Source organism: Lactuca saligna, chromosome 5 (genome assembly GCF_052625555.1).
Source record: "Lactuca saligna cultivar CGN05327 chromosome 5, ASM5262555v1, whole genome shotgun sequence".
Lineage (NCBI taxonomy): Eukaryota > Viridiplantae > Streptophyta > Magnoliopsida > Asterales > Asteraceae > Lactuca > Lactuca saligna.
Window position 1 is genome coordinate 210,981,765 of NC_136421.1, and position 12,756 is coordinate 210,994,520.

Sequence of the window (12,756 nt, forward strand, 5' to 3'; positions counted from 1 at the left end):
AAGTTAACAGCCAACCAGTTAAACTTAACGGATGAGGGATCAAAACCATAGTAAAACTTGTTAAAAAGGACCAAATCTGCAACTTTTCAAACATTTAGATCATAACCACACAAAATAAAAAACCACAGGGAGCATTTTTGCAATTTTGTCAAAACCCAGCCTTGGTCCTTGAGTGTTTGGTATTGTTGGGTTACCACTTCAAAGGGCTAATCCGATTATCCGAGCATTCACCTATTAGGCTTATAGTTAAACTTGGCCTAGGCTATGGGCTATGGCATATGGATCGGATGAGAATTAAGAAGAAAATGAAACAAGACAAAAACACCTAAATTCTAAAAGGCTAAATCAGTGAAAATAACAGAAGCGTATCCGACAACGATGGCATATAAACCATAATAGCCCTTTAAATAAAAAGGTTAATTTGAAGGTTAAACTCCATGGGTCTTGGTTATGGTTGTTTTTCAAGATTCCGGTTATTCAATTTCATTTTTTTACTTCATGGATTAAACGAAATGGAACAACATAAGATACATACTAGCTCTCAATCTCTCATCTATTATACAAGACTTAAATTGTATACTCAAACCAATTTATTACAATATAAAACGTCACACTTGAAAAAAAAAAAAACACTCAAAATCAACGGATACATGTAAAAACATATGTTACCTAAAATTTATTTCAGTTAAAACACTCGGAATCTATTTCAACCAACTCTTAACCTCCTTCAACCGACTCAAAATCTCAGATTGAAAGGAGATCTTTTCTTATAATGGTCGATTTGGTGTTTGAATCACCTTCTTCAACACAAATTGAACTTTTAAATCATTATTGACAAAATATATACAACAAAGATGATGATGATGAAATTGTTACAATTTAATCCATTCAAAACCATCAATGAAGGTAAGTGAAAGAAAAGGTTTAGCTTCTTCATCAGTAAGCTCTCTTGACCATGACACTCTCCCTGCAAATGTTGCCCCTGGCCCACTACATTTGTATTGCCCATAGTACACAGTCCTGTAATGTAATACAAGTTTTAAAAATCACTAAAATATGATTGTATAAATGATTAATTGATTATATTAGGTTAATCAAGATTAACATTATCCAACAATTTTGTTGGGATGCAAAACCAAATTAGTAGTTGCACGCGTGCTTATTGCTATGGGGTAGTCACTATCCACATGCTAAAAAACAAAGCTAAAACGAAGGTGGCATTTCGTCGAACACGTAGAATCCATACACAAAAAAAAAAGGAAATGAACCACCGCCCTTTTCAATAATACCCAATTACCCACTGCAAAGGCAACGTAACCTATGGGAATGGGATCCTTACTTTTTGCATATAATTCAACAAAACAAATCTACAAGCTATAAAAAAAAACAAAAAGGTGGCATTTCGTCGAACACGTAGAGCGCATAAAGAAAGAAAAAGGTAAGGTAACAGACCACCGCCCTTTCCAATACCCAATTACCCACTGCAAAAGACACTGTAATTGTAGCCTAACAATTTGGTGCGTGTATACCACATATTTTATAATACTCATAAAGCAATACCCACCAAAAATGATCGAACATTATCGCTTCTATCCATCTTTCTGGGGTCCTATGTCTGCACGATTATATACAGAGACAGAGGGAGAGAGAAAGAGAGTGGGGGACTTACATTTCACGATTAGGGTCACCCCAATTGTACCAGCCTTTAGGAATAATGATGTTGTCCATATACGTATATGCAAAGACGACCCTAGAGAAGGGACCCCATGCCCTCCCTAGGTAAAGGGCACCCGACCCGGTCACCTTACATCTCAAGAAGGAGAACCCTGTGTCTTCTAGCAAACTGCTTCTTCCTTGTGCTGTTACTGCACCTGTTACTGGTGCTATCGCATGGACTTGACACCCCTGTTATCATTACCTCCAAAATTACAATATTGCCCTTTTCATAACATAAACATAGGCTATGAATTTTTTTAGAGGAAATTATGTAATGTGTGTTCTTATGTTAAATCTTTTGAGTAATTTTATTAAGGGTACTCGCAAATGCATTAGCTTTTCAAATAATTCAACTTACTTTGTTAATAATTTAATATATGATGAAATACCATTTTATATAAAATTTAGGCATTTAGGGGCTATTAGAAAAATATATGTCTAGTGTGGTCCATATATGGGTCCGAAGTAGCAAAAGGAACCAGACGACTTCAATTTGGACTAAAAGGAGTTGTGCTTTTGTTGGTTTTGGTTGTTTGAACTTGAAAGACAAAAGGTAATATAACTTTTTATAAAGAATCCAAAATCATAAAAGAGAAATAAAACTTATATCAATTGATAATAAGAAAGTTTAGAAAAAATAAAAAAATCAAATGTTTGGAAAACACAACTATAGTATTTGACAAAAAAAAAAATATATATATGGATATAACACAAACCTCGAAAAGAGAAAGACCATTGCCAAAAATGAAGTCAACAGAGCCTTCAATATAACAATCCTTGTAATAATGTCTACCCAAGTGATCATAAAGTGTGTCTTGTGCACCCAAAAATCTACAACCTACGAACGCGGCTGTGTCTGCTGATATTCTAAACGCCACTGCTTGTTTTCCTATGGCTCCTGGTTTTGGCACCGGTGTCGTGTTCTGTGTGCATTACATACTTGTACATTTAACCAATGGAAACTTAACCTATATATTTAAAATTTGAGTAAATTACACGAATGGTCCTTATGGTTTGGGGTAATTTACGTGTTTGGTCCATAAGTTATTTTTTTAACTCAGAAGATCCATAATATTTGTTTTTGTTGCGCGTTTGGTTTCTGTCTTACTTAAAAAACTATTTTGTCATAGGTTTTTTAAATTTATTTAAATAAACATATCTTCAACCCCATACCTACGTCACTTTCTCTTATCTAAAAAGACTATTTTAATTTATTTATATAATGACATAATAGTCCTTTTAGGTAAGACAATGACCAAACGCGTAACACAAACAAACACTAGGAACTTTCCGACTTAAAAAAATAAGTTAGAGACCAAACACATAAATTACACTAAACCATAGGAACCATTCGTGGAATTTACTTTTAAAATTTTGTATCATTTTATATAATAATGTTTAAATGTTTAATGAATATGTATTTTTATTACCTGAAATGTGATGTTTTTGGCAATGAAATAGGGGGAATTGACAGCAAAAGTGGCTGAGCCAAACGTGCCAACAGCTTGACCTTTGGTGCCGATGGTCTGAGCCGTATCACCCCATTGCACAACGGTTTTTTCAGCACCTTCACCTTCTACTGTTATGAAGGATTTTAGCGGAGGTATATTTACCTTCTCCCTATATAAGAAAAACAAAAAAATATATATATATAATAATTAAATATTTGTTACTAAATTATGTGAGGCCAAAAAAATCATATAATTTGTAGAGAAAAAAGGTTGTTTTCATATAATTTAACGGTAATGGTTTACTATCGACAGAGAGAATATTATATCAGGGAAAAAATAATGAGAAAAAGGTACAAGATAAAAGTTTGACTAAATGCTTTATTATTTTAAGAAAGTATTTTTGTTTTAGTAGTCGATAATGTTAAACTATTTTATACGTGGGTTTAAGTTTAAGCACCGAAAAACAAGAAAAAAATATGAAGAAAAGGAGTTTAAACCTCTTTTTTCTTTGTGATTTATATAAGATATACCACATGCAAAAAAAAACATCAATATAAAAATTGAGGAATTTGATGCATGGGATTATTTTAATTTTCTTTTCTTTGTTGTGGTTGACCACAAAAGACAATCAACGAGCCATTAAGGAAACGAATTATAATATGTTATTTTATTTTTTTATATTACAATATGTCAATATTATATATTTAGTTTTTTGTTTTAGTGTAACATAATTTGAAATTTTATCCAATAATTATATGTATTTTTAGTTTTTTTAATCAGTTTGAAAGTTCTACTAAAACTAAACAGAAAAAAAAAAAGTATTTTCGTATTTTGGGTGGCCTTATTATAATAAAATGTATATTTTAAAGAATGAAATGTTGTAAAAGGAAGAATGATGTTTTAATAAACAACCCATTATTATTTTCTGTATTTAACCCAAAATTAAAATAACTAAAACTACTCGTTTGCTCTTAAAATTTTATAAATTGTAATATGCATGTAATTATTAAGATACAAAGTATGCATCACAGAATATAAAAATCAAGAATCTTCAAATTCCAGACTTCATCTTATAGTCTATTTGTAAACGTAATAATGAAAACCCCATAATTTTAAAATAAGAATTTGACCAAATTAAACAATAAACACCCTCAAAAGTTATCATATTTTGTCTTTATAAAACTTCTGCATGAACTACAAAATTCCCATAATTCACAGAAAAAAAAAAGACCAAAATATCAATGTTCGAAATTTGCGTGTTCTTTCACAATCCACCACATCTTGGACAAAATTTTTTTGTCCATTCATTAAAAAATACCTTGATAATGTACGGTTTTAGATAGATATGAACTTATATCCAAGAAAAATTAAACCTTTTACACCAACCCAATCTTCCCACTAAAAATACAGATCAAACTCAAAATCTTTAGAGAACATTAACACCATGAAACAAATTAAAACAACTTACTTGTAAACTCCTGCATGAACTTTGATAACAACTCTAACAAGATTCACAAAAGGGAGAGAATCAATAGCTTGTTGAATGGTGGTGAAATCTCCTCTTGCTGGATTCTTGTCAACAGTGATCATATAAGAAGGGAAAAGCTTGTTCTTAGCAGTGGAAAAAAGGGAATGCTTTAAACTTCCAACAAAATTAACCCATTTCATAAACTGTTGTTCTGAGTATTGGGTTTGTGTTAAATTTGCCCCTAATTGCTTCCATGTGTTTCTTTTTGGTTGCAAGCCTTTTGTATGACAAAGTGTTTGTGTAATAGCATTAAGAACAAGTAGAAGAATGAAAAGAGACCAAATGTACCCAAATTTGGCCATCAAAATGTGTAAGTAAGTGGAAATGGGTATGAAAAACAAGAGAGAAGTGAAATTTGGTTTGGGTATGTGGTGAAGTGTTCTGTGTGCATTTATTGAACTAGTCATGAAATATAATATTGTTAAAAATGGGCAAAAGTGCATAACTTGCAAACCAATGTTTTTATATGCGTATGTATATTATTTTTCTTATAACAAATTTCGATATCGAAGACATGTGTATGTGGAGCCCATCGCCGTGTAAGTGTGATGATAGTTCATTTGAAATTAGTTTTTTTAATGGATTTGATTGGTAGATAACTGTTTTTTTATTATTAGCAACAATGACATATTTTTTAGTATATTGTGTAACATATAAATTGTTATGTATGATTCAAAAAAATTGTTAGTATATGAAGATGGGATAACAAAGGCCAACAACATAGGCACAACCTTGTAAAAGCTCTTAATTAGTAGTTAGATTCTAGAAATTAAGAATAATTTTAGGCCATCATTATTTTCACTAATATAGTATCATGATTTCTAATGAATATGTTAGTTTTTATCTAGGTGATTTGAAAATATAAGAAATTTAAGGCTCATGCTACAAATCTAAATGCTAATTCTCATTCGGTGCTAGCTTACGAGGTACAATCTCTTTCAATTCTTTGCATTAACACGAGGAAACGGAAATGGCTAAATCTGAGGTGGTTCGATTGGAACAAAGATCTAATTCTAGAATGATATAGCAGACTTTAGTTTTCTTTTGTTCTGTTTGTTTTTTTTTCTCTCTTTTCTATTTTGTATTTCTAACCCTTGATTAGTCTTGTTTTTGTGTTTAATGCCAACTTACCGTTAAAAAAATGATTTCTAACGAATAAGTGTGCAAGTTAAATAACCGACTTCAATAAAAAAAGCTATTACATTACATTAATGATTCAAAAAAAAAAACGTTGTATTTCCAAGATACGAGAAAATATTAATTATGATAGACAAAACAAAAATTAAAAGAAAAAGATTACAGATAATTTAGTCAAAAAAAAATGAATAAACATAAAAGTAAATAGGTATTTGAATACAATGGCAAATTTGAAGTGAAATTATTAGTTTTGTAGTTTTTGCCAAATCGAATTTTGTTCTTAATCATCTCATTTAATAAGACTTAAACAATCACAATTTGAAAAACAGGCAGTAAAATGTTACAATAAACTTGATTTTTACATATAAAATATTAAATTAGAAAATTTTAATTGTAATCATTTTCTTATATCTAATTGTTTTAATTAAAAAATGATCACTTTAGAATTTAGAAGTCACTAAACTTAGAATGTGAGTCACGGGCGCTACCACTGACATTTATGCAATCACAGGGGTGAATTTTAGGCCACAAGTACAACTACTCATCAATGCACTTTTCCCACTATTTGCTTTACTACACATTAATTTTTTTACATAAAACCATTGGGCATCTTTTCGGGTTTCATTAGTTACTAATAATTTTTTAGAGGATATTAACTAAAATAATTATTGATTAAGTTGATATTAAAAAGACTATTTATTTAAAATAAAATGACCAATTAATTCGAAAAGGGTTATTATTAGATAATATCTTGTGTATTAAGTTATATGTATCAACTCCTTTTTATAGGAGTATATTGTTGTACTATTTGATTATATATAATGAATACAACACACAATTAGATGTGTGGTTAATTCAATATCTCTTATATGGTATCATCCTTAAAACTCTTCTCCCTTCCTTAAACCCTAAAAACACCACTATCATTTTCTTTCTTCCTTGTACCTCGTCATGGTGGCTTCTTCTTCTTGTACCAACAACATATTTATGATGAATACCCTTCTTCACTTGATTCCAATCAAGTTGGGTTCTACAAACTATTTGTTATGGAAGAATCAAATGCTTCATCTTATTTCTTATCAAAAACTTAGCAATCATAATGATGGTACTCCTGCACCACCAAAGGAGATCGTTACTGAAGACAAATCGATTCCTAAGCCGGTTTTTGAAAACTAGACCATTAAATACCAACAAGTAGTCATTCTTGTTAATTTTTCTTTAACTGAGGAAGCTGCAACTAAGATCTTAGGCCTCTCTACTGCTCGCGACATCTGGGTTGCATTAGAGTCGGCCTATAACAACTCATCTGTTGAAAGAATCCACTCTTTGTGTGACTATCTTTGTCAAATTACTAAAGGTACTTCTATAGTCTTTGATTATGATCGACACTTCAAAATTATTTATGATAAACTCGTCGCCATTGGACAACTTGTAGAAGAGATGGACAAACTTCATTGGTTTCTTTGCGGTCTAGTCCCATCATTTGAGACTTTCTCCATTAACATTCGCACCACCAAGCGACCACCTGCTTATCATGATCTTCTCTCTTAGACAGAAAGTCATGAGATGTTTCTTCAATCCCTTCATGGATCTTCTACTCCTTCTGCTGCCTTCTACTCTCAACCACAATCACATGGGCGGTTTCTCAGATTAAATCGTGGTCGGTAGCAAAAAAAATTCTCGATAAGGGAACCGAGGTGAAAATTCATACAAGGACAGGGGACATGGAGATAAGCATCCACTCCACTGCCAACTCTATCGCACAAATGGTCATTATGCCTCATCATGTCCCTCACGTCACACATATGCATCGAATGTCTCCATCATTGATGCAAACCTTGTTGGATTAAGTGTCTAAACTATAATTGGTATGTACTTGAATTGATAGTAGCATGGTCCTTTTGGGTTGCCTTCACATGTGCAACTAGACAGTATGATTAACTGAGGAAGATGAATAATTTATTAATTTGATTAATAAATTATAACAAATGATTTATTAATATGTTATGGAAATAATATATTAATTTGTAATCATATTATTGATTAATATTTAATCAAAAATTAATTTGGAATTAATTGTGGGATTAAAGAAATTAATTAAAAGTTTAGGGACTAAAAGTGTAATTGTTCAATAGTTGAACAAAAGAGTCTAGAACCTTCTTAGGGGAAGGGTGGATAAAATTGATGTATTTGAGTAAGATTATTCTAGAGTTTCTCGAATATCTTATTACATATGGATAATCAAATGAGGTGGATAATGATCATATTGGAGATAATGATATTTTATACAAATTAGGGTTATCCATAACATCATTGGTGCACTATAAATAGGGTCTCTAACCCTATGATTTTCAGCCACTTTTTGGAAGAAGCCAGAACCAAAACTTTGATACTTTCCTCCTCTCTCATATCATTCTCTTGTATTGTGTGTTTGTGAGCCATTAGAGGCGTTACACTTGTGACACTAAGTTCTCAAATTTCAAGATCTACAAGGGGACTATTGTTATTACAATATAACAATCATAAAATGCAATTAAACCCTAGTTTTAGATAGATTTCAAAAATTGTAGTTGCTATCTAGGGTTTCTCCTTTTGTGTTCAAGTTTTCATGTTCAATTAGAGAAAACCTAGATCCAAAGCATTAGGGTTGCATGCACACATAGGAATTGTTGTTATGCTCCAAACCCATCAGTGGTATTAGAGCCTAGGATTAGTTTTCTATTGAATATGATGCAAATGTAAAGTCTTCAAAAGAGAAGGGAATAAAATAGACATTCTGTTCATCGAACTCGCCGAGTTGGTTTATGAACTCGATGAGTTGGCATGCAACTCAACATGTTTGTTGCCCAACTCGACGAGTTGCACTATCATATTTTACATTTTCGGTTTTGATAATTGTCTCATGGATTGATTAAAATAACTACCTTAAATTCGTTTTAATTGTTTAAAATTAGATATTTTAATTAGTAATTTTGTATCATTATCATTAATTCATGATCAGGTTAAAAATTTTGATAAAGATAAAATTAATTTGTTAATTTAGTTATTAAAAAAATTTACCTAGTATTTTTGAAAAGTTTTAAAAAACATCATTGGTTTTAAAATTTAAATTAAATAGTTTAATTTTGAATTTTTTAAATTTAGAACCCTAGTATTTTAAATGTTTAAAATACACCCTTATATATATATATATATATATATATATATATATATATATATATATATATATATATATATATATATATATAAAAGAAAAGTTAGTCTTACTGTTAGTTGGCTTCATTCATGAAGCTGGTCTATAAGGGGAGTTTAAGGAAGCGACATATAAAATGACCGCCATTGGGTATCTACTCTTACTCACCGCTCTCTTGACTTGTAACAACCCAATTTTTACAAAGAAAATTTTCATTTTTCAAAAATCAAACCATTTGCATAAACCATAAATTTCCAAAAACATCTGTTTTCAAATTCACGTTTTTACATCATTATCTTCTTCTAAAACATCAGAGTGTCCAGAAACACATTAACAAAGGAGAGATAGAGTGCACGCCGCGTCATCACGCCTTGACCTTGCCCTTGGACTCAGATGTACATGAATCAAATTCACAAACGGTAAGCTTGAAAGTTTGGTTAGTTCCCCAGAGCACACCCATATACAATCATGTATAGGATATCATACTAGCTAAACAGCTATCCAAGACACATAAACCATATATGCAAATCTCATAAGGAAGCCCTAGAAACCCACCCTCCAAGGTCTTACTCCGGGTGCCATGGGAACCCCCACATGGTCTTAGTCCAGTGCCTCGGGAACCCCCTTGAAGTCTTTGACCTAGGATGCCAAGGAAACCCTCTCGGGTCTTACACCTAAGTGCCTTGGGAACCCCCCAAGGTCTTATACACAAACATAATCACATAGCACAGCAAAACACAAAATGTCTAACACATGTATCATTATCGTAGAATGGGTCGGCCTTGGTGCCTTAGACCCATTGGTATGGTGAGGAGACTCACCTCAATCTACTGAATACAAACACTACCCTCCTAACAGTCTGTAATCCACCGAGCTGGACAATAATAATGGTAACATAATCAATATTAGAACTTTAAATTAACCAAGGGGAAACCAACCTCCAAACCCCCAAGGCCTAAATACCCTTTTCTTACTAATGGTCCCCTAAGTCTTAGTCCAATATCCTTAATGGACCTCTTGGCCTAATAAGGCCCAACCATTGCATCCATGGCCCATACAGATGAAGAAGTCCATAATTCACATAATACAATCAAGCCCTATACCCAAATGAGGCCCACATGCTTAAAGGCCCAAAACATATTAAGGACCAACTGCTGCTGCGTACGCCCAACGTACCATCTTGGTACGCGCAACGTACTGAGGGTTTAGGGATACGCACCACGTACAACTGGTTACTCCCAATGTACACCCAGTTTAAGCAGTTTCTCCATTAAATGCGTAATGCTTGGTTTCCTCAAGACCAAAAGTCAGATCTATGTCTATTAAAACGTCCTAAGGCATAAAGTTGCCAACTTTATGCCCTTGCATGCCTCAAAATCGTCCAACACTTCCATTAAGGCGTTTTCAAGGTTCTTAATCCATGCATGAGGCCTAAACATCCATCAAGATCCCATTTTTATGCTTCTAAACGACCAAGGGACCTCAGATCTATCATCCTCATCTTATGGAGTTGCTTAACTCACCAAAAGAGGTCCAAAACCAACCAAATGGGCAAAACTAGAAAACCCTAGCTAGATCTAAGGATTTAGATGGAAAGGTGTAAGCTTTTTACCTCCAGAAGCTTTGTAAGGTGAGTTTGGTGCAGGATCTTGAAGCACCTATACAATCCAAGCTTGCTTGACCACTTCTTCTTCTTCTTGCAATGAACACTAAAAGGTCACAAATGCACTCTTTTAAGCTCAAGAATGATCTCACAAGGTTCTATGGGGGTACAAGGATGCTCTAAGGCTATGGAGGCTCTCTGGGGTTAAGTCCAAGGGACTTAAGATCGCTTAAATAGGTCTCATGTTCGAAGATTAGGGTTTTGGCTCTTCTTCTTACGTACCCTTACATACTCCCAACGTACGTGAGGCTCCTCCGCGATCAATCATGCAGAGTACGCTAAGCATACACCTAGGTATGCCCAACGTACTCGAGGGACCAAATGCTCTCATAAATGACATCTTGAGGGTTTCCAATACATACCAGATTAGGGTGTTACATGACTAGTGGAGGGTCGTTAGCCAAACGAGTTTTATAAGACACTCAATTCTCATTAATAAGTATAATGAATTATAAAGTAACTAAATGATTTTCTAAAAATCCCACTCTTAGTTACTTTAGGAAAAATGTGAATTTGATGCTAACCCATGAAATTGCACATTGCACCTTATTGGTCATTAGTGGAGCATGTGTGGTTAACCGGCACACTAATGTGGGACTAATATTGTTGGTAATTGGTGTCTCGTAAATTATCGTTGATTAATGAAGCGTGTGTGGTTAACTGACACATTAATTAGATGGTAAATGACATCTAGAGTACCAAGCTAATTTGCATGATTATTCACATCTCGTTTGTGATCATCGGCATCCCAATCACAAAGTGAGAGCATAATCGAGATTTAACATGCCATTGAATATTTCAATGAATCTCAAAAGATCTAGGAGTTTCATAAGATTGAAATTAGTAAATGCCTTACCTACCTAAAATAGATTCGAATTTGATTACATATTTCAATGAATCTCATAATATTTAGGAGTTTCATAAGATTGAAATTGGTAAATGCCTTACCTACCTAAAATAGATTCGAATTTGATTACAACATCTCTCTTCAGAATTTGTATCGAAAATATGGATCATAGCCTTAATTTGAATTTTTGGGTTAATAATTAAGGATTAAAATCAACTAACTTGAATTCTCTTATTCTCCCTTTATAGATGTTGAGTCAAGACAACAATGGTTCTTCTCGTTCTTCTGAAAATGTTTTTCCCTTATCTAAAGATGATCTTCCACATGTTGATCAAGGTGAAAGAATGCTCCCTTCTTCAAGAAATGGTAGGACTGGAAGTCATGCTTCTCCAAATCTTACTTCACCTCCTCAAGTAATTCTCCCCGAGGCATGTTTTCATCAAGCTGAAAAAATATGAAGTCACTCAAGCTTTATTGGCAAGCAAACATCAAGATTGAAAGTTTGTGTGTGCGCATGTTCTGAAAATAAAATCGCACATTGACAAATTGGGAATGTTGGGTGTCGTTTTCCCAAGGGAGTTGGCCATTGATTTGGTTCTTCTTTTGCTTCCTGACTCATATAGTCAGTTCATTAAAGACTTCTATTAGAGGGATCACGATGTGAACCTAATCGATGTGACATACATGTTGATTGTTGTTGAAGCAGAAATGCTTAAGAGCACAAATCAAGAAAATATGTTTGAAGGATCTATCTACCAAGTTTCAATGGACGTGAAAATGGAAACAATGGTAGTTTGGAAAAGATTTCTCTTCCTAATGGAAAGGGATTGACCAAGGTCAAACCGTTTGACCATATGGTAAAGAGAAAGGCTAATCTCGAGATAGTCCTATGTGCGATTCCTAAATATTCCATATGTTTCTATTTCCAATTGAAGGGGAATTTGATACGAAGCTACCCATAATACCTGAAAGATCTCAGAGATGGTAAAGTCAAGTCATATGACTCTACTCCAGGTACATCCACCATCTACCTCTACTTTATTAAGTTCCTATTCGTAGATACTTATTACATGATGCGATAGTCACATTTTGATGTTTTTACAAGATCTAAGAGAAAGAATGAAGATTGAGAAGAGTAAGCTGAATCTGATCATGAGAGATAGATTTCGGTCGCATGGTTCAATGATCAAATTTTAGTAGCTGTTGCATAGGAGTTTTGAT

General features: G+C 33.2%; 1 protein-coding gene across 1 annotated transcript; it reads right to left on the bottom strand.

Moving 5' to 3' along the window:
* Window positions 1-647: 647 nt before the first annotated feature.
* On the bottom strand, window positions 648-5,101 carry LOC144998804 (Pectin lyase-like superfamily protein). Its single transcript, XM_078958536.1, has 5 exons — window positions 4,636-5,101; window positions 3,147-3,336; window positions 2,433-2,639; window positions 1,670-1,905; window positions 648-1,020 (listed from the first exon to the last, which is right to left on the bottom strand). The coding sequence occupies exons 1-5, from the start codon at window positions 4,995-4,997 to the stop codon at window positions 873-875; spliced, it is 1,143 nt and encodes a 380-aa protein (XP_078814662.1). The 5' UTR covers window positions 4,998-5,101; the 3' UTR covers window positions 648-872.
* Window positions 5,102-12,756: the final 7,655 nt, after the last annotated feature.

What these genes read in the sequence shown, in the direction of transcription:
- LOC144998804 (XM_078958536.1), bottom strand. Translation starts at nt 4,997, where the DNA reads ATGGCCAAATTTGGGTACATTTGGTCTCTTTTCATTCTTCTACTTGTT. An exon ending in GTTCATGCAGGAGTTTACAA is followed by an intron (nt 3,337 to 4,635) that starts GTAAGTTGTTTT and finishes TTTCTTATATAG; the next exon opens with GGAGAAGGTAAATATACCTC. An exon ending in GGTGACCCTAATCGTGAAAT is followed by an intron (nt 1,021 to 1,669) that starts GTAAGTCCCCCA and finishes ATTACATTACAG; the next exon opens with GACTGTGTACTATGGGCAAT.